Here is a 23,580-nt window from a genome sequence, read left to right as displayed (position 1 = left end):
GCCTGGCTTTATCCTTTCAAGAAAAGACCAAGGGTGATGGGGGGGAGAGACCTGGTAAGAGTATCAAAACCATATGGGGAATTAGCTTTAAGGTGAAAGGAAAGACCTTTAAAGGGGATCTGAGAGGTAAAGATATTTTAAACAGTGCTTGATATCTGGAATCTGTCAGAAGTGGAGGTGGAATGACAAAAGACCTGTTCCAGCTACCAAGATATGGTGATGACTATGTAATGCGTAGACCATTCAGTAATGGAGCAAGACCCTCAAAGGGATGCTACTACAGCTCAAGGCAACGGAGTTCAATTCTGGCGCTGATTGCAAGGAGTTCTCCCCATGAGCGCTCCAATTTCCTCCTACAGTCCAAAGGCGTACCAGTATGTAGGTTAATTGGTTATTGTAAATTGTCCTGAGAATGGGCCAATATAAAATGGGTGGGTTGCTGGGTGGTATGGCTCATTGGGCCAGAAGGGCCTGTTCCACATTGTATCGTTAAATATATAGGTTTGCGGGTATTTTTGACTGCATCTTACGATTTAAAAAGTAATGCTCATTTCTGCACATACCCTAGAGTAGCATATATAATTGAGATATGAGGTGCTTAGTTGCCCAAGGATAGTCGTGGTTCTGATAGGTGTGACAAACTGCACTTTAAGATAGCCTTGGTAAAAGGGACTGGCTTAAAGTTTTGATGTTTGCATTTTCCATTTTCTTGTATTTTAGGAAATATTGTTGCTCTAGAGCAGGGAAACGTGCATCAAGCAGACAGGGCTTTCCCTCAAGAATCATTTGCTTTGTCATGAATCTGAGTGAAAAAGGAGAAAGAAACACATTCAGTTGAACCAATGGTACCAGCAGAGGCAGAAAGTATTTGGATGGGTTAAAAACCAAACCAAATGCCTAGGAAGAGGCAAGGCTATGTGAAAGGTAAGCCATGCACAGATATTATGAGACACATGACAAAAATGATACCGCAGTGCTAGCAAGAGAAATTGTCTAGTTCTTCAGAAGAATTGATGATTATACAGACTACAAAGAGCGAGTTGCAAGAGGTTCAAAGAATTTATCCATATACAACTCTGAAATTTGTCTTCTCCAGATTATGTTGTGGTTTTTCGTGCCTCACAAATGACCAGGAGATGCAGAAGATTCTTCAAAAAGGGTTAAACTTTAATTTGCAAATCAAAGCTGAGACAGTCATTGAGCTAGTCGCTGATTGCCCACCGATCCTCGGACACGATTTTTTTATAGCAATCTCCTGGTCCAGTTGCATTAGCATACGTAATCGATCTATAGTTGCGTATTACACTTACTACTCGTACTTCATGTCCCTATTGTTCCTATCAATTGGCTTAATCATGTTCTAATCTACATCTTTTAGCTACTTCTCATTAACATACCATTGTCTTCTACATTTTTAAGACTTCAGTCTTAAAACTCAGAACTGAGCAATGTTCTAATCTACATTTCTTTAGCTCTTTAGCTACCTAAGATTTCATTCTACCAAATTGAGTACATGCATAGCAAACTGACAACATAGTTTTGGTTACACAGCAAATGATACAAGTTTTATACTCCAATAATAGCCGCAAAACAAAGAACATAAAAATCTCAAATAAAGAACATGAATGCCACTTAAAGTAAGAAATCCTGAGCAACATTAAAATAATCAATTGCATCCAATGTTGGGGAATAGTTGCACCAAAGGTTCAGATATCTGGAAAGGCACTAAGAATCCAGATGAAAAGTTGGGATACCTGTGCTCTTCATTGGTGGTTGATGCACCATCAATAACTCACACTGAGACGTAGGCGAGATATCAGCTTTTATTGACTGGAAGAAGGAACCAGGAGTGAGTGTCTATCATACAAGGTCCTGGAGACTGAGGCCGATCTTCAGGCCGCAGGTCTCCTTTATACAGGGGCCTGTGGGAGGAGCCACAGGAGCAGTCAGCAGGGGCGTGTCCCGACAGGCACATAGTTCACCACATTCACCCCCCCCTTCGTTTGAAAAAGTCCTCATGTAGCGAAGGTTCTTACAAGTCAAGCCGATCAGGCGGTCGAATCTGTCGCTGCGATCTACGTAGCACCGGCTGTGACCGCATAGGTGCCGGCAACATTGGCGATTGCACAGGGGACGGGGGTTGCGCGTGTTCTTGCCCACTAGGCGCCGGTGATCCCTCATGCATGTGCGAGGCGCCTGGTATAAATGCGTACGAAACGCCCGGTATACAAGTGTCGTGAGGAGTCTGTGTAGGGCCTGGTGAGTACGGTGTCACCTCTGGTGCAGGGTTCACAGTTACCGGAGAGCCTTCAGGGTAGTGGTCTGCTGCACCTGCGGGTGCCAGGTCGCGGATGGAGACCGTGTCCTCCCGCCCATCAGGTAAGACCACGTAAGCATACTGGGGGTTCGCATGGAGAAGGTGAACCCTCTCCACCAGCGGGGAGTATTTATTGCTCCTCACATGTTTCCGGAGCAGCACTGGCCCCGGGGACGTCAGCCAAACTGGTAGGGTGGTCCCAGTGACAGACTTCCTGGGAAAAGAGAATAGGCGTTCGTGAGGGGTGGCATTGGTGGACGTACATAACAGAGAGCGGATAGAGTGCAGTGCCTCAGGGAGGACCTCCTGCCATCGAGAGACCGGCAACCCTTTGGACTTAAGGGCTAAAAGTGTGGCCTTCCACACTGTGGCATTCTCCCGCTCTACCTGGCCATTACCCCGGGGATTATAACTCGTGGTCCGACTGGTAGCAATGCCCCTAGCTAGCAAGTACTGGCGCAGCTCCTCACTCATAAAGGAGGACCCTCTATCACTGTGGATATAGCAGGGATACCCGAACAGAGTGAAGAGCTGGCGCAGGGCTTTTATGACGGACGTGGCAGTGGTGTCGGGGCAGGGGATGGCAAAGGGGAACCGTGAGAACTCGTCAATAACACTGAGAAAATAGACATTGCGGTCAGTGGAGGGAAGGGGGCCCTTAAGGTCAACACTCAGGCGTTCAAAAGGGCGGGTGGCCTTGACAAGTTGTGCCGTGTCAGGACAGTAGAAGTGCGGTTTGCACTCGGCACAAATTTGGCAGTCCCTGGTCATCGTCCTGATGTCCTCCAGGGAGTACGGCAGGTTCTGAGCTTTCACAAAATGGTAAAATCGGGTGACCCCCGGATGGCAAAGTTGTGCATGAAGGGCGTACAGCTGGTCGAGCTGTGTGCTAGCACATGTTCCCCGGGATAGGGCATCAGGGGGCTCATTGAGTCTGCCAGGCCGGTACAGGATATCATAGGTGTAGGTGGAGAGTTCTATCCTCCACCGCAAAATCTTATCATTTTTGATCTTGCCCCGCTGTTGGTTGCTGAACAGGAACGCAACCGAGCGCTGGTTGGTCAGCACAGTGAATCGTTTGCCAGCAAGATAGTGCCTCCAGTGCCTAACAGCCTCCACTATGGCCTGGGCTTCTTTCTCCACCGCGGAGTGCCGAATTTCAGAGCCTTGGAGGGTGCGAGAAAAGAATGCTACTGGTCTGCCTTCCTGATTAAGGGTAGCAGCCAGAGCGAAATCGGAGGCATCACACTCCACTTGGAAGGGAGCGGTCTCGTCCACTGCATGCATCGTAGCTTTGGCAATGTCCGCTTTAATGCAGTTGAAGGCCGCGCAGGCCTCAGCAGAGAGGGGAAACGAGGTAGACTTGACCAGGGGGCGAGCCTTGTCTGCGTAATGGGGGACCCATTGGGCGTAATAGGAAAAAAACCCCAGGCACCGTCTGAGGGCCTTGAGAGTGGTGGGAAGAGGGAGCTCTAACAGGGGGCGCATACGTTCGGGATCAGGCCCAATAACCCCGTTTTCCACGACATACCCAAGTATAGCAAGGCGGGTGGTACCAAAAACACACTTGTCCCTGTTATAAGTAAGGTTCAGAGCTGCGGCCACTTGGAGAAACCGTTGGAGGTTGGCGTCGTGATCTGGCCTGTCATGACCACAGATGGTGATGTTATCCAGATAGGGAAATGTGGCCTGCAGTTGGTACTGGTCCACCATCCGGTCCATTTCCCTCTGGAAGACAGAGACACCATTCGTGACACCGAAAGGGACGCGCAGGAAGTGATAGAGCCGGCCGCCCGCCTCGAAGGCGGTGTAGGGGCGGTCCTCTGGGCAGATGGGGAGCTGGTGATAAGCGGATTTCAGATCTATTGTCGAGTACACCTTATACTGAGCAATCTGGTTGACCATATCCGCGATGCGGGGTAGGGGGTATGCGTCAAGCTGCGTAAACCTATTGATGGTTTGACTATAGTCCACCACCATCCTATTTTTCTGCCCAGTCCGAACAACAACCACCTGGGCCCTCCAAGGGCTTGTGCTCGGCTCAATGATCCCCTCCCTGAGCAGCCGCTGCACCTCCGACTGAATGAAGGCCCGGTCCCCCGCGCTGTACCTCCTGCTTTTGGTTGCCACAGGTTTACAGTCGGGGGTCAGGTTGGCGAACAGCGGTGGGGGAGGGATCTTGAGAGTGGAGAGGCTGCAAGTGTCGGTAGCGCAGCTGTTGGCCTGGTTCTGGATGGGATGTGTGTGTCCGTGTGTGTGTGTGGTCAGTAGCGGGGTATGTGAAGAAGTCCCACAAAACTGAGGATTCTTGACAGTGAGTGGTGGGAGGGGCCCGTCGTATACCATAGTCACACTTTCGAGATGGCTCTGGAAGTCCAGCCCCAATAGCACAGGTGCACACAGATTAGGCATGACCAGCAGTTCAAAGTCCCGATATTCTGTGCCTTGCACCACCAAAGTCGCTACACAACCCGCCCGGATGTCTGCGGACTGCGACCCAGAGGCCAAATGGAACCTCCGACTGACCGGCCGCGTTGCAAGTCCGCAGCGTTGCACTGTGTCCGGGTGAATAAAACTCCCAGTGCTGCCCGTGTCAAACAGGCATCCAGTCCAATGCCCCTCCACCTGGATGTCCATCATGGATCTTGCAAGCTGGTGTGGGGCGCTTTGGTCGAGAGTCACAGTGGCCAGAGTTGGATCGCCGTCGGGGTACCCGGTCAGCATCGGAGGGTCGGGGGCGGGGCATGCTGACGCCGACAAAGATGGCCGCTCACATCCGGGGTACCCGGTCAGCATCCGAGGATCGGGGGCGGGGCGTGCTGACGTCGACAAAGATGGCCGCCCACATCCCGGCATGCAAGATGGCGGCCCCCACGTTTCACCCGCAGCGCTGCACTCCGCTCGAGGTTGAGACTTACAGACCTTGGCGAAGTGGCCCCGCTTTCCGCAGCTGGAGCAGGTCGCTTCTCGCGCTGGACAGCGTTGTCGAGGATGTTTCTTTTGGCCACAGAAATAACAAAGCACGAGTTTCTTACGGGCCACAGCCGTGGTCTGGGTCGGGGAGCTCGTGGAATGGCGACTGGCGGCGGCGTTGGCGAATTCGCTCCCGGGAGCCGGCGGTGGCGGGGTCTGAGGCGTCCACGAAACCGGCGGGGAATCGCGCGACTGGACAGCGTCGGCGTTATGCCGCGCAGCTTCTAGAGCGTTGGCCTTCTCTATCGCCGAGCTTAAGGTAAGATCCGAGTTCTCCAGCAGCCGCTGGTGCATGTACACTGACCTCAGTCCCGTCACAAAGGCGTCTCGCACCAGCAGCTCCGCATGCTGTTCTGCCGTGAGCGTCTTGCAGTCACAAGCTCGGACGAGTGTCTGTAGTGCTCGGAGAAACTCAGCGCACGATTCGCCAGGTCGCTGTTGCCGGGTAGCTAAGCGATGTCTTGCGTAGACGGTGTTCACCGGCCGCAGGTACTGTCGTTTGAGGGCGTCCAGTGCCCCTTCGTAGGTCAGCAGGTCCCGGATAAAGGAGTAAACTTTGGAGGAGACCCTCGAGAGTAGGATTCTGTGCATAACGGCGGGTTCAGTCGCACGAAGCTCCGCCAAGTACGATTGGAAGCATGCAAGCCAGTGTTCAAAAGCGAGAGCTGCGTCAGGGTCTTGAGGGTCCAAATCCAACCGGTCCGGACGCAAAACGGGTTCCATGTTTTAAAACTTCCAGTCAATAAAATTGATGCACCATCAATAACTCACACTGAGACGTAGGCGAGATATCAGCTTTTATTGACTGGAAGAAGGAACCAGGAGTGAGTGTCTATCATACAAGGTCCTGGAGACTGAGGCCGATCTTCAGGCCGCAGGTCTCCTTTATACAGGGGCCTGTGGGAGGAGCCACAGGAGCAGTCAGCAGGGGCGTGTCCCGACAGGCACATAGTTCACCACAGTGGTCTTTTCTTTTAATGATTTCATTGGTGTTTCTTTGTTTTCTGGTTACCTGTGAGGAGACAAATTTCAAGGTTGTATAATGTATACATACTTTGATAATAAATGTACTTCGAACTTAATATCATTGAGGGTAAAGGTTACCATAAGAATATGGAGTCACAATCAGCTTGAGGATGTATTTAATCATTTGCTCATTTCCAGGCCATGCTTGCAGCTTCAGTTGAACACTGACTGTCCAATAAAAGTTTAAAAGCTGAATTGCAAAAAATGTTACAACTCAGGATTCTATTCAACCTGTTTCTGTATCAATTTAAAAAAAGCTTCCCAGCCTAGTCCCAGTTCCAGCAATTGATCTGTTTACTTGTAGTTCTTCAAATAGTCAGTTTTCTTTTAAACAAGGGATTTCAGTGCTTGCTGTTCTTTTCCACAGTTTCAGTCTGCTGTCTCAGACCATTGCCATTCTTTGGGCAAAAGCATTTTTTTCTTGTAGAAGATGTGGCAAGGTGTCAGAAACACACTGAGTCTCAGCAATTTGCAGAACGGTAAACTTTATTTTTCGAGTCTGCAGAGTCGGACCCAACCAGCTCCTGCTAGATTGAGTGCCGAATTACACTTTGCACAGTTTTTTATACCCTACTTGTTTACAATTTTGTGAGTTGCACCCATGTGAGGTGCAGACATTCTTCCTTAATCTCATTACAAAATTACAAATGTGACTACCCTTTGGCCCACTTATCAGCCTCAGCGCATTAACACCGTTATTGTTCAACCGTTAAGCATGTCTTCCCGTTACCTGTATCGCTTCTTTAATCAGCAAGCTATTGTTTCATCCTGATTTTGCAAATTGGTTTATACGTTGCCCTGCAAGTTGCTTTGCACGTTCTTTCTGTGTCAGCACATTCTAAATGGACTCCTTAAGAATCATTTCTCTCACAAGGTAAAGAAGGTCTTTGAAAAGCCCAGCTTTCCTTTTTACAGCAGCGAACCAGACTTTACTAAGATGAGATAAGAATACAACATATAAATGAAGGAATCAAGGGGCGATTTCTTGATTAATTTCAAAGTATCAAAGTTGTTGGCTTATAGTTTCCATTGACTTAACATCTGCATTGTGAATGGTGATTGATTTTTGCAAGTAAGGAATTGAAACATACAATTTATCAGAGGGCTGAGTTAAAAATGTGCCAAAGAACGACTTCTCCCAGCTCATCAGCAAAACAGTTAAATTCTTCCTATTCTAATGTCTCTACCATTCTTTTCAGGATGGCTGGAGTCCTATTGGGATCTTTGATCTACAGTGGCACTCAAAAACTGCAGTTTTGCACAATAGTATATTCCTGTGCTTGGAACTCGCCAATCGGACACATTTCAGTATATCCAGGTTTGGCCTGAAGTCAGGCATCTTTGGAGCCTGTGGACCCGAATTCTCACAGGTGTCGCATACTAAAGTGTAGCGGGGGCTGGAACATCGAAGAGTGGGAGTGGCTATCGGGGGCTCTACAATCAAGTCGGGGAAATCTAAATAAAAAAAAGCAATGCTTCAGACTGACTGCAACATTGATATAGCAACTGGTGTCTTCCCCTGTCACTGTGGAAGGAGCAATATCTGACTAACAGAGGGAGAGACAGAGGAAAGCCTGCGGGATGTTGAAATGTTGCATTGAACTGTTAGTTTTTGTTGGACTGTAGACCATGGTCTCTCTATGGGGGGCTTTGCTTTTGCTTGCATGTTGAGTGCTGGGTATGCTGATGTTTTACACTAGAATAATGAGGGGGAGGGATGATGGTTGTGTGTGGGAGGGTGCTTTGGGATTTCTTGTGTTTTTGTTCTGTCATTGATTCTGTAGGTTTTTATCTTCTGTTTCGAGGATATCTGCGGAGAGTAAGAATTTCAGGTTGCATATTGTATTCATTCTCTGATATTAAATGGAACTATTGAAATGATGAATATCTGTAACTGCTAGTCAGTTCTTTTTAATAAAGGCATTTCTCTGTTCCAACTTCAGAACATTGTAGTGACAAGGGCCATGCTGTTTTCCTTGTGCACAAGTGAATAAAAGTATGATTGAATTTTCAAAGTTTAATTAATCAGCATAGACAATCTCTTATAATTTATCAATTTTATTTATTATTATTTATTTTTGTATTTACACAGTTGTCTTCTGTGCTCTGGTTGAACACCCAAGTCGGTGTGGTCTTTCATTGATTCTATTATGGATTTATTGAGTATGCCTGCAAGAAAATGAATCTCAGGGTTGCATATGGTGACATGTATGTACTTTCATAATAAACTTACTTTGAAATTTGAATTTACTTTAGTTACTTTTAAATGTATGCCCCTCTGTACTTGAGTGAAAAAGGTCCTCACTGGGTCAAACATTCACTTCAGTGAAATCTCCATTCAATCTCCCCTGTTGGTGAAAAATGAATCCCGCCTTATAGCTAAAATTTTCCATTCCTGGTAATTTCCATTTATGCCTCCTTAGCACCCTCTCCAGCTTTGCTTTGACCTTGACTGTGTGCAGCACTCAAGCTGTGTCTTAACAACTAATCTATGTTATTTTACTACACCTTTCATGTTCTTATATTCAGTAGCTCATCTAAGAGAGGAAAGCTTTCCATGTCTCTAACCATATAATTTGTCCTATTATATTTCAAATCTTAATATTACTGAATGGAACAACCACATATTAACCTCATGAAACCCCATTGGGCCACAGTGTTACAGTCATGTAAGCGTATATCAACCATTGCATTCTTCCTGTCCCTTAGCAAATTTTTATCCAAAATTGGTTTATCTCCCCAGGACTGCTAGGGCCTTATATATTTGACCGGCCTGCCCACTGGGCCCTTGCCTTTAGAAAATCTATATATAGTACTTCATTCTTTCCAGGAAATATTGAATAAAGGTTAGCCAGACAGGACCCTTCCTGGAGAAATCCATGTGGAATACTCTTGTTAAATCTTTGTGTTTCAGATATAGCTTTAGAAATCCTCTTAAATTAATTCTAATAATTTATTTGGGACTAATTAAAGTAACTAGCTTTTTAGTTAAACCAAGCAGATTATCTCTTTTCTACAATAATTCAAAGTTGAATTTTTTTGATGGAGTTAGGGCGTCCAGAATTTGCTCCTTTGCTATGTGTAATTGTCTGGTATATTTCAAGACTGATGATTTAGCCATTTTAAGTGTTTCTAAATTTAATGCTTCCTCTCTTTGCTTCTGCCATCACTATTTCACACTTCCTCTTCAACTACCCGATTAGCATCTTTTGTGTAAACAGTGGCAACGTATTCATTTTACCACATCCTCAGCCTCTGTACTTGGGTTATCTATTTTGGTCCCGTATCGGCCCTATTCCTTTCTTGTACTTTGTACTTTAAAGCACCTTTTGGGAATTTCCTCATTTTGTTTGTCTATTTGTGTTAATGGCCAAATAAGATGAAATGATACTCAACTCTGAATTATTCAGTAACCGCAATACACTGCGTCACTCATGTTATGCTCAGCTCTAACCCCATTAGTTTACACGGTTATTTCTGGAATGTTGCAACTCTGCAAACTGCCGAATTCCGACTTGAATTTCTAATACAAAAATGACAGGAATATATGTTGTGTAGAGACTGTTGAGTGGATGAGGGGCGGTGTTTTAAAGAGAAGTCTTGCTTGAAAGCTGCTTCAACTGGGCCGCCTCCAGGTCGAAATATAGTTTTTCGTCGCGGAGGAGAAATATGTAAGGGTATTCCACAGAATCGCAACACTTTTATCGTGGCATATATAAACGAAGTGTAAAATGAGATCTGGAAACGGACGTTGATTTTTTAAGAGGGGGCTAGTGAGTGCAGGGCTGATTAAATTACAGGATGAACAACTCCAGGACTGTACCTCGGCCTGACCAGGGAATTGTCCGCAGGGTCAAGGAGAGAATGGGAATGTGTCTCATAAAACATGACTATCTCTCCTCTCTTTACGAGAACAGTAGAGAGCAAACGTGGACTGGCCGCCTTTCATCAGCAACGTCCGATTGGTGGTTACCTCCAAACCATCGGATTTAATTAATTTGTTCAGTTTCCAGTAACGTTAGGTTCCAAATATCAATCTGAATTCAAAACGATAAGTGAATAATCTAAATTTTTGTTTTGGAATTTTAAAAATGCTGAAGCGATTCCTCTTTTAAAATCAAGGTGGGAATTAAACACTGATGGGGCGGAGCCAGCGTTGTTTACTGTCAGTCCAATTGCTTAAGCAGCTTTGGCCAATGGGCTTTAAGGAACGTTGACCCTGGAATGACGTCAAACGTGACTCAAAAGTAGAGTGCGGCAGCCTGAGTGTGTATGAAGATTTGTAAACCTTGTGCGTTAAATTCTCAGTAGAGATTTGTAATAGCAATGTCTCTGATTGGTCTTTCTGTCTTCGTACTATTTTGCGTGAATATTTTTTGCCATTGGATTATGTGTACTATTCCGTGCAGGTTCAGATTCGGGGCGTGGGTGGGAATAAACAATGATAGACCATTATCTATTCAGAGGTTAATTTTATTGTCAACGTATGCCACCGTGATCCGTACCAGGATATTAAGTACGGTTTGGCTGGGCTCTGAGATGAAAGTTTTGCCATCGGGAGGTTGAGCAGGGTTATGCGACCGCCATTTCATTGCAAGAATTCGAGTCGGAGACCCGCCCCCCACACTCCCCTTTGGAGCCACAGCGCCGCCACGAAATGCAGGCAGGCTGGTGTGTGAGTGGAGAGGCCCTGGAGACTGGCGACGTAAAGTTGAACGTAGTGAAGTTTTAATCTTTCCGTCCGTGTCTACAGATCCTATGAGCGGAGATGGCGCGTACAAAGCAGACCGCCCGTAAATCGACCGGTGGTAAGGCGCCCAGGAAGCAGCTGGCCACCAAGGCGGCTAGGAAAAGCGCTCCGTCCACCGGTGGTGTGAAGAAGCCTCATCGTTATAGGTGAGTGGACTCCGGCTTGTACTGCCTCCCTCCCGTTTCTTAAGGTCATGGAATAATTCCCAATTAATGGATGCCCTTCTTTACGGTCTATAATTACTTGTACCTTATTCCCTGAGTTGTTTTAACTGAGCCTCTGGTTCAAATTGTCTTTTAGTTAATGTGTTCCAGTCTGTAAAGTCTCCTGCTGAGAGGGCCAGATTGACAATAGGAGGCACTTATTGACCACTTCGGGTCAATGTAGAAATCTTCCAGAGCCGTCCCCGTCACTTCGGTTGTTTTTGATGTTGGGCTGCCCACAGAGTCACAGAGTCCCCACAGACTCCCTGCACTTTCACTGGATTAATTTGCCTGTTGAAATTGTAACGTGAACGCAGTTTATGAAACAAAAACAGTGTGATGATTCGTCGACCGTTTATTAATTTTCATAAAAGCGGCCTGACCTGCTGAGTTCCTTCAGCATTTTGTGAGTGTTGTTTTTTATAATACTCAAGGCAGGTAGCATTTGTGGAGAGAGGAACAGTTAACTTTCCAGGTTGCTGCTGACTTATCACCAGAAACGGGGGAAGATTAAAACTGTAGAGAGAAGTCCGATGGTCTGTTATTTGGTGTGCATCAGCGATACGGGTGGCAGTGGGGCAGACCGAAAATGGGGGAGATAAACTTTGAAATGGCAGTAGAGGAGAAAGGAAGAATTGAAAATGGATCCCGGGGTGGTTGAATGTCTAAAGCTGGTGCATTTGTACTCCAGAGAACTACTTCGAGCAGCTGAGCCATGTACTTCCCACTCCAGTGATGAGGTCAATGTGATATCTTCACAGGTATGAAAGGCTTAACCTCCATGGACAGCTTGGGAAGTGATGTGCGCTTCTCTTCTGATGCAACAATGTTGATTTTTCCCAGGCCCTTTGGCTTCTCCCAATATCCCAAGGATATGTGGATTGTTTGGCTTTATAGGTTGCATGGAAAATTAATGAGGAATAGAATAGCTATTCTTGAGCTAGTATTGACTTTATTGGCTGAAATTTCCTCCCTCCTGCCTTAAAATAATGGAGAAATGAAATTGTAAATTCGTCTGAAGGTCTACTCTGACAAATTTAGAATTGCATTAAGGACACAGTCTGCTACTGAAACGCTGGTATTGAACACTAAAGAATCTGTACATGTTATGATTTATGTTGCAGACTTTGTTCTGTCCATCCACTATCTGTTCTTTAAGTGTAGCACTTTCTGTTGGCCATTTGCTGGACGTCCATTTCTTTCCCTTGATGTTTCAGGTCAAAGTTTCCAATTCAAGAATAGGTTGTGCTTGCAGATGGTTAGCTCCTTGGTGATGTAATCATTCTCATCAAATGAGCTGTTTCTTGGTAGAAAGGTTAAAAGCAGAACACAAGTTATTTTATCATTGAGATCTCCAACATTGATTTCTTTTGCTGCTGCCTTGAAACTAGTATGGTAGACAGAATAGTCAGGTAGGCAATGTTATCAGCACTTGTAATGAAATGGCATGTTCATATAAATTACCTTGCTGTTCCTCACTTGGAGGATAATATAATCCAGCAAGTGCCAATGCCTTGTTTGGGATGAGGGGACAGTAGGAAGGGTGTTGAAGAGAGGCCCATCACTGTGTTTTTCCCAATGAAGTGGGATACTGTTTAAAATGACAGGTAATTGAAATATTGGTGACAAGCACATTCATTTCAATGAAGAAAAATGACAATGAGTAAGTCAAGATTTGTATTGTTTCCATTTTATTAACATTATACATATTTACAATTAATTGAGTCAACTCAATTAAATAGATTTGTTTTCTACTATGGTCCAAGTTTTAATGCATTATTTTTATTCTGAAATTTTGAAGATTATTTTTTATTGTTTATGAATATTATTAACTTTTTATTTATTTAGAGATACAGCCCAGTAACAAGCCCACCCAGTCCAACACCATTCAAATACACACGTGGATCAATTGACCAACTAACCAATACGCAGTTTTGGGGAGAACATACTTTCTCCTTACTGATGGTGGCAGAACTGAACCCAGGTTGCTGGCACTGTAATGGCATTATGCTAGCTGCTACACAAGTGTGCCACCCTTTTGACAAACAGAAGTCTTTCTGTCTTTCAAAAGGACTTGTTATTTTAGGCATGCACATTCAGCCCCTCAGCCAGAAGTTGTCTTTGAGGACATGGCATTTTTATGTTTTTTCTTGCATGAAACTATATCGGTGATATCTTCAAACTGCAGATACATATGCAAGAAGAGGCTAATGCCATTCGATATACAGAAACAATTTACTTTCTGTATACTTGTCACTTGTCAACTGATCTTTAAAGTATCGTTGATCTTAGCTGCAACCAAAGACGGCAGTAAAACTATCACCTGATCTTAAGTATCACTTGCCACCTTATACTCTTTCCCCACCCCAACACCTCGTTTTTCTGGCTTCTACCCCCTTCCTTCCCAGTCCTGATGAAGGGTTTCAGCCCGAAATGTCGACTGTTTCTTCCCCTCTGTAGAAGCTGCCTGACTTGCTGCGTTCTAGTATTTTGTGTGGCTGAAAGAACTGTTGTGTAAATGTGGATGCGCTAATTTGCTGCCAGCCACACAACCAACTGGGAATGCTCTTCTTCGGAAAGGATTATGTAGGTAAGCACAGATATGAGAACGGAAAGTGCAGAGAGATCATGCTATGAGTATTTTGTGGTTACTTTGGTTTCTCTTATGGCACTGGAGAAATGTCAGCTGAAACTACTTTGGCTTAACCTGACTGCTTTGATAAATAGAGTGTATCTGCATTTTTTTTAGTAATGTTTATCTTAACACAAATAGGCCGGGCACAGTTGCCCTACGAGAAATCCGCCGATACCAGAAGTCCACTGAGTTACTTATCCGTAAACTACCCTTCCAACGTCTGGTCAGGGAAATTGCCCAGGACTTCAAAACTGACTTGAGGTTTCAGACCGCTGCAATTGGAGCTTTGCAGGTATGGTATCTAATATTAGAAATTTCAAACTGAGTAATTCTGTTTGTGCCTATAACTGTAGGCTCGAATACCTAGATATTGATTTTATATAATACTTATGACCAAACCCATGCCTTGCATAGGTTGTTGGAGATAGTTAAAGGATAGTTAAGGCCATTATCCAGTCACTTACAGTAAGTACTTGTCGTCTGCTGATTAGATGTGAAATACATTTAATGTTTGCATGTAGAGTCCTGCATCAGTTTCAAGTACACTTCAATTCTGAACTTGTTTAATTTGTACAGTCCTATCAAGAATTTAAAACTTGCTGCCATTGGTTACTAGTGCCTGGTATTACACATTCCTTTTGAGGATATAACATCAATGTTTGAGATTTCTTTGGGACTATGTCTAATTCTGTTCTCTAGCCAGGCTTGGCTTGGCTCAAACTTTCAAGGAAATGAATGGATAATGTGGAAGGAACAAACCATGAGCATGTTACATGGGTGGGGGGGTGGGGTGAATCCCAGGCAATTTATAATGTTTTACCGTGGGATTTTGACTCATTGTAAGTTAGAATATAAAGGTAAATCTATAAGAAGGTAAATGTTAAGTTATTACAATTTTTTTAATGAAAGATTTAACTTAATTGCAGGAAGCCAGTGAAGCCTATTTGGTTGGCTTATTTGAGGACACCAATTTGTGCGCCATCCATGCTAAAAGAGTAACTATCATGCCCAAAGACATTCAGCTGGCCCGGCGAATCAGAGGAGAACGTGCTTGAAATTATGCACTATGTGAAAAAAGTTCTCTGGAAGTTAAATGTATTTTGGAATCGGTATTTGAAAATGATCATTTCTAAAGCATTTTTGGACTACAATCTTGACTTGTTAAGGCTAGGCCATGTTTCATATTTTTGTTAGTATTGACAGCAACTTGCAACATTGAAGTAGCAGATTATTTTGTAAACATTCCATGACACTTGGCTCAGGTTTCAAAATAAAATATTTTGTATCTTAAGTCTGTATTTTATTTTTATATCACACATGGGAACTGCAAACTTTGTATTGCTAGATTTTTTTTGGGGGGGGGAGGTTGTTTCCACTGAGGTTCTAAGTTCACTACCTCAACTATGTCAAATGGCATTTCTTCAAATTCAAAGTTTTATTTTGAAAGGTGGAAGCTGTTTTGAATTTATGTATTTATTGCTCATGAAGCTGTTGGTGAGCAAAGTTCTAAATTGCCTTCAGGAAAGCTTTATTTTTAACAAGTCCTGAAGGTTTTTTGACATGAGCCTTTAAATCTGTTTCTTTTCCACAGGGACTGCCTGCCCTGGTATTTTTTCTAGCATGTTGTTTTTATTTTGTATGAACTATCATTGCCCAACACACACCCCGTCATCCTTATTTTATATGTCTATCCTTCCAAAATATGAAGTATTGTACTCTGTAGAACATTTTAGATCCCAGTCTTCACATAATCAAGAATATGCATTTTAAACATGTGGGAAGGTGGAATTGAGAACTTGTATAAAGTTGGAAAAAATGGGGAGGGAAACAATCGGCCAACCAAGATATTGCTGTTAATTGAAATACCAGATTTCTACTATGGTTTTATTTCTGGTTTTGTATTTCCCAGTCCACTATGAACATTGTGAAGGACCTGCTGATGGAGCCATACGAAAGAGTTCACAACAATATTCCAGTTCTTGTTTCAAAAATATAATTACAGAAGTACTTCAGTTTAAAAAAACTTAGAACAATCACAATGATCAAATGCAAATGGTTCCTTTGTATCACATTTCTTACATTTCCACCTGACAGACTGTCTATACCAATGATTCCTGTGTTAGTTTTACCTGATTAATGTTGCTTTACATATCTAGAAACATGCTGCATTCCAGCATTTATGGTGTAACAAGATGGAGGTGAGAAACATTAGCATTAATGTATTTACAGATGGTAAAGCAGGCTTTAGATCAGATGATCCTATCCTAAGATGTACAATGACATGCATATTAAAAGGACAATATTCAAAAGACTCACCTGCCTGTCTTCCTCACTTCTAAAACACCACCAACCACCTTTCACTCATTCAGTACAAATCCCTCTACATCTTTTTGGGCTTTGAATTAAATGGACACATGCTTCAAGTTGAATATAGAGGAGGACACAAGGCTGAGATATATATGGCTTATTGTTACCATCTGCCCACAGATTCACAAGGGAAGTTGCATTACTTCGCCAAAACCTGCCATGCCTTACTTCACTTCCACTATTAACATGCTGTGGTTAAACTGCAATATCAGACTGACATTATCATCATCAATAATAAGAGAATATGAGAATGTGAAAACCTGAAACTACTCATAGTTTAAATATTTTCTCCCAAGAACTCAGTTCCTCAGGCAAAGGCCCTCCCCAGATTATTGAAACTTTATAAATAAGGTATTAATAGAAATGCTCAGTCTCAACATTGCAAATTAGGACCAAGGTGAAATAGTGACAATTTTGGACTAGCTTGAAGAGACAAAAATAGCAGCTAAATAATACAAGTTGCAACTGAATAACCACACACACTGATCAAGGTTTGAATGTGAACAACTGGTGTAGAAATAGATTGGAATAGTTGATGCAAACAGAATATAACCCGTACCTTTCAGAGGCAGGTTATTCAATGCTTAGTTCTCGGAAGAAAACCATGAAGTGTTGTATCTCAAATTCTGCTTCTGAAAGAATCTCAAGAACTTGGATGGAATATTCCAACAATAACATTTCAAGCTGTACAGATTTAAACTGAGCTTCAGACAGTGTGCAGTTAGAGGAAATAAAAGCAGCAAATGTGATAAAGACTACCAAGTTGGGCAACATCTGTAGAGGGAGTAACAGAATTAGTATTTCAGGTCAACGATCCTTCATCACAATTGGGAATAGTTAGCAATGAAACAAGCCTACATTGCCACGAAAGGAAATATCTCCATGTTACCTGACTCCTATATTTAGCGTCTTGCACTCCTCCAGTGACGCTTAACATAAGTTAACAGGATCAAAAGATACATTATAGGCTTCAGAACTCAATAATTTTAAGTTAATCAACCAATTCAATGTCGGCATCATATTTTTACCTTTATCTTTTGTGGTAATTTTGTAATTTGTTATTTACATCACTTCCAGATATACCTTGCTAATCTTTCTCACTCTCTAAGCTTGCACCACTATTATTGGTATCTTTCACTCTCCCTTGGCTTCAACCATCTCACAGACATTTTTGTTTGCCCCTTCTTCCCAACTCTTCCACTTAAAACGGTTCATTTTTAACTTTATTCAGTTGTAATGAAAGGTCATCAATTTGAAATGTTGTAAGTTCTGTCTCCACAGATGCTGTCTGGCTATTTGAATATTCACAGTACTTTCAGTTTTATTTCATCTATCAAACCTCTGCAGTGATTTGCTTCTGGACAGCAGTTACATTTTGTGTTTTACCATTTGTACAATTCACGTTATTGGTCCCTGATTGCAGGAGTTACCATCCTCTGTTTACTAAGTTGATTGTCTGGTTGTTCAGCATCTTCTGGCTCAGCCTTAAACAGTTCGATGTCAGGTAAATGGTCACTCAGTGTTCGTTCCATGATTTTATCAGTATCAGTTTCTTTCCTGAAGAAGCACCAAGCTAAAAATGCAATTCCAGCAAGGCTGAAGGGAAGTACTTCCCACCAAGATCTCTGATAACTACTGCCCATGGCTTTCTCCACAGAACAAACACGACTGTTTGCCTTACTGGTGCTAAATTTTATAGCTCCAACTTCTTCATTAGCAATGTCCTTTAGTGATGGTTTGTGATTGCCTGGTGGAGCCGTAGAGAAGAAAGCTCTTGCTGAGACGTTCTTTCTGAAGAGAAACAAAACAACAGTTTGTCTGAGTAGGCCATTAAACTATAAATCATGCTGGGAAAAAAAGACATTGTCTTTCTCCTCTCCTTCAAGGCGACTCCATCTCTAAATCCCCTTCTAGTAATCCAGATAAGAAGCTCTTGCATATGTTTACTGGCTACGAGGATCAGACAGGATTAGAATATGTGCTGTCAAGGGTGGCCACCCCACGAAACATTTGTTGCCCACAATCTGCATTTTATGTTACATTCAATAGAATTAGTAATTCAAGTTCCATAGCCACCAACACCGTCTCTCTTGGCATTGGTCTAAAACACAACAGGATGTTCACAAAATTTATTTGTCTCCTAGATAACATCATAAATGGCTGTGATGCTTCACTCCCCAAAAGAGCTGAACACATGCTTTGAAAGGGAGAATGAAATTATACCTCTGTGAATTCCTGCAGTATCTGGTGACCCTGTGACATATGTCTCAAAGGCTGATATCAAAACACCCTTAAAAAGGGTGAACCCTCACAAGGTGCCAGGCCCTGATGGTGTACCTGGCAAGCCATTGAAAACCTGTTCCAACCAACTGGCTATAGTGTTCCAGGGTCATCTTCAGAGTGTCACTCCTTCAGTTGGAGGCTCCCATCTGTCCAAGAAGAGCAGGGTGAGTTGCCACAACCATCACTCAGTAGCACTCACTTCTACCATGATGAAGTACTTTGAGGGGTTGGTCACAGCTAGAATTAACTCCAACCAAGTCAAATTGCAGCGGGCCCAGATCCTTGCTTATCACCACAATAAGTGTACAGCAAATGTAATCTCCCTGGCTCTCCGCTCAGAGATCAGCTAAACCTATAGGCAAACATGAGGAAATCTGCAGATGCTGGAAATTCAAGCAACACACAGAAAATGCTGGTGGAACGCAGCAGGCCAGACAGCATCTATAGGGAGAAGCACTGTCGACGTTTCGGGCCAAGACCCTTCGTCAGGACTAACTGACTAGTAAGAGATTTGAAAGTAGGAGGCGGGGGAGGGGGGAAATGTGAAATGATAGGAGAAGACGGAGGAGGTGGGGTGAAGCCGAGAGCCAGAAAGGTGATTAGCAAAAGGGATACAGAGCTAGAGAAGGGAAAGGATCATGGGACAGGAGGCCTAGGGAGAAAGAAAGGGGGAGGGGAGCACCAGAGGGAGATGGAAAACAAGCAGAGAGAGAAAGAAAAAAGGGAGGGGGGAAAAAAACTAAATATGTCAGGGATGGGGTAAGAAGGGGAGGAGGGGCATTAACGGAAGTCAATGTTCATGCCATCAGGTTGGAGGCTACCCAGCCGGTATATAAGGTGCTGTTCCTCCAACCTGAGTGTGGCTTCTTCTTGACAGTACAGGAGGCCATGGATAGACATATCAGAATGGGAATGGGACGTGGAATTAAAATGTGTGGCCACTGGGAGATCCTGCTTTCTCTGGCAGAGCGTAGGTGTTCAGCGAAATGGTCTCCCAGTCTGCGTCAATATAACCTATATCAGGCTTATCGATTACAGTTAAGCAATTAACACCATCATCCCTTCAGTTTTAATCAATAAGCTTCAAAACCTCGTCAGGGCCTCTACAACTGACTTCCACATTGAGAGACTAGTCAGTCCAAAATGGAAGTAGTATCTCCTCATCAGGGGCAAACCTCAGGAATGTTTGTGTGGCTAGGCACAGCGCAAGCTTCATCTATAAACCTGTTGGTGACACAACAGTTGTCAGCAGAATCTCCGAGGAGGCGTACAGGAAATTTATAGGTAGGTCAGCTGATTGAGTGGTGCCACAACAAAAAATTGGCACTCAATGTCGTCAAGGAACTGAAGATCTATTCCGGGCCAACATTTTGATGCAAATATGAAGAAGGCATGCCAGCAGCTATATTTCATTATGAGTTTGAGGAGATTTTGGTATGTCACCAAAGACTTGAGCAAATTTCTACACATGTACTGTGTACAGCATTTAACTGGTTGCCTCACAGTCTGGTATGGAGGGGCCAATGCACAGGATCTGAGAAAGCTGCAGAGGGTTGTAAACTCAGACAGCTCCATCATGGGAACGAGCTACCCTACCATTGAGGACAACTTCAAAGGCAGTGCCTCAAGAGGGTAGCATCCATTCACCTGACCATCACCATCCAGAGCATGGCTTCTTTTCATTGCTACCGTAAGGAATGAGGTAGAGTGCTTGAATACACATACTTAATGTTTTGGAAACAGCTTCATCTCCTCTGCCATCAGATTTCTGAGCAAACCATGAACATGACCTCACATTTTGCTCTACTTATTTTTATGTACATTTATTGTAATTTTTCATGTATTGCACTGTCTGCTGACACAAAATGAATTTCACTACATACTACGTCAGTGATAATAAACCTGGTCTGATTTGTTATGTACTAAATCAGGCCATCATCAAGATGGAGTTACACTGCCTATCTTTTGCCAAAAAACTTACCTGTATCATGATTAGCTCTTAAAAGTGACCATTCTAATGCACTCCTGGCAGCCTGATCATCTGTCTTCTAAATCACACCGCATCTCATTCACCCCATTTTTCTTTCTCAACTACAGTTTTAATTTTAATAGCTACACTGTTGCTAATAACTCCTTCCTTAGCCTTGTCGTTCTCTTCCTGTTACGTCATTCAGGCTTGCAAGATGTCTACTGTACTCTCCTTGAACCCTGTTCATCGTTGAATTTAATGACCACTTCTGCATTCAGCTGTCCACGACCTGCCATTTCCTCCATTTTCCTCCTTTAAGGTTAGTCAGAGTTTTGAGAAGAACCTTTTGGTCATCAGTCCAAATTGCACAGCTTAATGTGAAATTTTGTTTATAATGCTTTGAAGCAATTCAGGAATGTTTTGCAAGAAGTGTTACAATAGGGCACCGGATGTGGTGAATCATAAACACAAGGGATTCTGCAACCAATACCTCGGCATTCCATTCCTCTCTATGGATGCTGCGTGACCTGCTGAATTCCTGCAGCATTTTGCCTGTGTTACACCGGATGTGGTGGTTTGAATACTTCATCCAGCAGTCTTGATTAACAAACTGAGGATATAAAGGAGTTCAAACTCAGTTATTGGATTACCTGAAATTAGAAATAAACCTGATTCCTGTAATGGTGACACATTTGGTTCACATTACAGAGACTAGCCTGTATATAAACATGAGAAATAAGAGGATTAGGCCATTAAGATTCTTTGCATCCGAAGGTTTTTAGCTTTTAAGTTGTACTAAATCCACATCCATTGACTCGCATATTATCTAAAACTGCTGAGCCCCACAGTCACAGCAACAGTCATACCTGGAAGTCTTATAAAGCATTTCAATCCACTATATTAAAGTAGATTAAAAATTCAACTGGCCATATCACCCACTATTAACTAATATGAACTGATTACCACGAGCCATCCACACTCAGCTAATGAATCAACTCTCTTCCATCTGAAACTACTGAAAGAAACTGAATGAGTAACACAGATAGTGAATATATACTAGGTGAGACAGTAATGTCCAAAAGCAAGAATAGAATCTGACCAAGTTGACTGAGTCCTGGTAACATTGGTGAAGGTGAGGTCAAGCACATTTACTTACACGCTACCTACTGCACACCCAGTCTGCCGTGGGCAGTGTTTAGATAACACGAGGGATAAACATGCTTCACCAATATGCACATCACAGCCACAACTGCCCATGACAGTGCTTATAATAGTGACCACTGCACAAAATTCCTAAAAGAATTTTTGCTAAGGACATCTGTCATGTTGTGAGGCACAATGATCATCTACCAGATCCAACAAAACAACCCTTGCAATTTAAGTCCTGAAGAAGGGTCTCAGCCTGAAACATCGACTGTTTATTCTTTTCCATGGATCCTCCTTGCAGTTCAAAACTGGGCATTTCAAAGTAAACTCATTATGAAAGTACATACATGTCACCAAATATAACCCTGAGGGTCATTCCCTTGTGGGAATTCACAGTAAGTACAAAGCGACACAATGAGAGACTGCACACGACAAGACGGCCAAACGACTAATGTCGTCGTATCCATAATCCACAATTTTCCATTACAATCGAGCCAACAGATCAATAATAAGTGTAAAAGTTCAGAAGCTGCACCAGGGAGTCAATGAAAATAAGATGTTACCCTGACGAAACGGCATCAAGCGAACATCATACGCAGCGCGTACTACAGCTCAGAGAACCCTCAACGAGTAAGATCAAAACTCTGCAGCCCAGTCACATCCAATCTTAAATGTTGGCAGGTGATTAGAAGGCTTCATCCCCCGACGATGAAGATCAGAACCAAAGACAGGGCTGAAGTATTTGCCACCAGGCATACCAAGATGATTTATCTTGGATTCGTCCATAGATCCTCATCAAAGTACAGAACAAATCCAATCCGTCTTTATATGGCCAAACAGAATCTAGTTCCACACCGTACTGAGGAAACTCGCGAAGGTTCCTCGACATGAGACAACAAACCTTTAGAATGCGTTCTAATACGCTTGAAGATCCCCGGGAAGTAAGACAATCTCCTTTACAACATTGGAGACACAAGATACTACAAATTCTGAATTCTGGTGCAAAAAAAAACACAAGTTCCCGTACAAATTCGGTGGGTCGAGCAGCATCAATGGGATGGGGGTGAGGCGGCTCCCATCTGGTCCATCCAGCAGTTCGTTTTCAGTTCATTTACGATATTCCCTGGCGCAAATGTTACAAAATTCAAAATTGATTCACGCCAGCGTTAAATTATAGATCCTTTCAGTACCAATATTTAATTCTGAAAAGAACGACTTTCAAGGTCATGTGCTTTAGAGCCGGCGATGCCTCCCAACCTCAGAAATTCAGTTGCCAAAGTTTCTCAATTGTTCTATAATGCACACACCTGCATCCCGCGAAAGCCTTTCCAATCAGGGGTCCTTCTGAGGATAAAAAGGCTTGTAAATTTCTCATTAATGTCACGTATACCACCATGATTCTCCACACGACAAAAGAACCGGTACACTGGTGCACCAGTCCAATCTTCCCCGGCCCCGTGCTTTGCCCTATCTTTGGTTCCGAATACTTCAGTAGCGAGCTGTCACTGAACACGTTCCCCCACCACCTTATTTTCACCATGGACGTCCAGTCCCTATATACCTCCACCCCCAGACCAGGAAGGTCTCAAAGCTCTTCGCTTCTTTGTGGACTCCAGACCTAACCAATTCCCCTCTACCACCACTCTCCTCCGTCTAGCGGAATTAGTTCTTACTCTCAATAATTTCTCCTTTGGCCCCTCCCACTTTCTTCAAACCAAAGGTGTAGCCATGGGCACCCGCATGGGTCCCAGTTATGCCTGCCTTTTTGTTGGCTTTGTGGAACAGTCCATGTTCCAAGTCTATACAGGTATCCGTCCCCACTTTTCCTTCGCTACATCGACGACTGCATTGGCGCTGCCTCCTGCACCCATGCTGAGCTTGTTGACTTCATTAATTTTGCCTCCAACTTTC

The 23,580-nt window shown here is 43.6% G+C and overlaps 2 protein-coding genes across 2 annotated transcripts; one reads left to right on the top strand and one right to left on the bottom strand.

Annotated features, from left to right (window-relative positions):
• Window positions 1–10,483: 10,483 nt before the first annotated feature.
• LOC132399394 (histone H3.3A-like) lies at window positions 10,484–15,195 on the top strand. The gene is made up of 4 exons (XM_059979685.1): window positions 10,484–10,607; window positions 11,070–11,212; window positions 14,043–14,196; window positions 14,831–15,195. The coding sequence occupies exons 2-4, from the start codon at window positions 11,085–11,087 to the stop codon at window positions 14,957–14,959; spliced, it is 411 nt and encodes a 136-aa protein (XP_059835668.1). The 5' UTR covers window positions 10,484–10,607; window positions 11,070–11,084; the 3' UTR covers window positions 14,960–15,195.
• Window positions 15,196–15,880: 685 nt separating this feature from the next.
• Window positions 15,881–23,298, bottom strand: LOC132399393 (uncharacterized). The gene is made up of 2 exons (XM_059979684.1): window positions 22,977–23,298; window positions 15,881–18,062 (listed from the first exon to the last, which is right to left on the bottom strand). Exons 1-2 carry the CDS (start codon window positions 23,207–23,209, stop codon window positions 17,675–17,677), a joined length of 621 nt encoding a protein of 206 aa, XP_059835667.1. The 5' UTR covers window positions 23,210–23,298; the 3' UTR covers window positions 15,881–17,674.
• Window positions 23,299–23,580: the final 282 nt, after the last annotated feature.

The sequence above is a fragment of the Hypanus sabinus genome, chromosome 9 (genome assembly GCF_030144855.1).
Source record: "Hypanus sabinus isolate sHypSab1 chromosome 9, sHypSab1.hap1, whole genome shotgun sequence".
NCBI classification, from domain to species: domain Eukaryota; kingdom Metazoa; phylum Chordata; class Chondrichthyes; order Myliobatiformes; family Dasyatidae; genus Hypanus; species Hypanus sabinus.
The sequence above is the reverse complement of the archived record's forward strand: the minus strand, read 5'-3'. Positions and strand labels throughout refer to the sequence as shown.

Excerpts from the sequence above, each read along its gene's own strand:
- LOC132399394 (XM_059979685.1), top strand. The coding sequence starts at position 11,085 with ATGGCGCGTACAAAGCAGACCGCCCGTAAATCGACCGGTGGTAAGGCG. Across the intron at positions 11,213-14,042 it reads AAGAAGCCTCATCGTTATAG|GCCGGGCACAGTTGCCCTAC; the intron begins GTGAGTGGACTC and ends TAACACAAATAG. Across the intron at positions 14,197-14,830 it reads CTGCAATTGGAGCTTTGCAG|GAAGCCAGTGAAGCCTATTT; the intron begins GTATGGTATCTA and ends ACTTAATTGCAG.
- LOC132399393 (XM_059979684.1), bottom strand. The coding sequence starts at position 23,209 with ATGGTGAAAATAAGGTGGTGGGGGAACGTGTTCAGTGACAGCTCGCTA. Across the intron at positions 18,063-22,976 it reads AAGGCTTTCGCGGGATGCAG|AAAGAACGTCTCAGCAAGAG; the intron begins GTGTGTGCATTA and ends GTTTCTCTTCAG.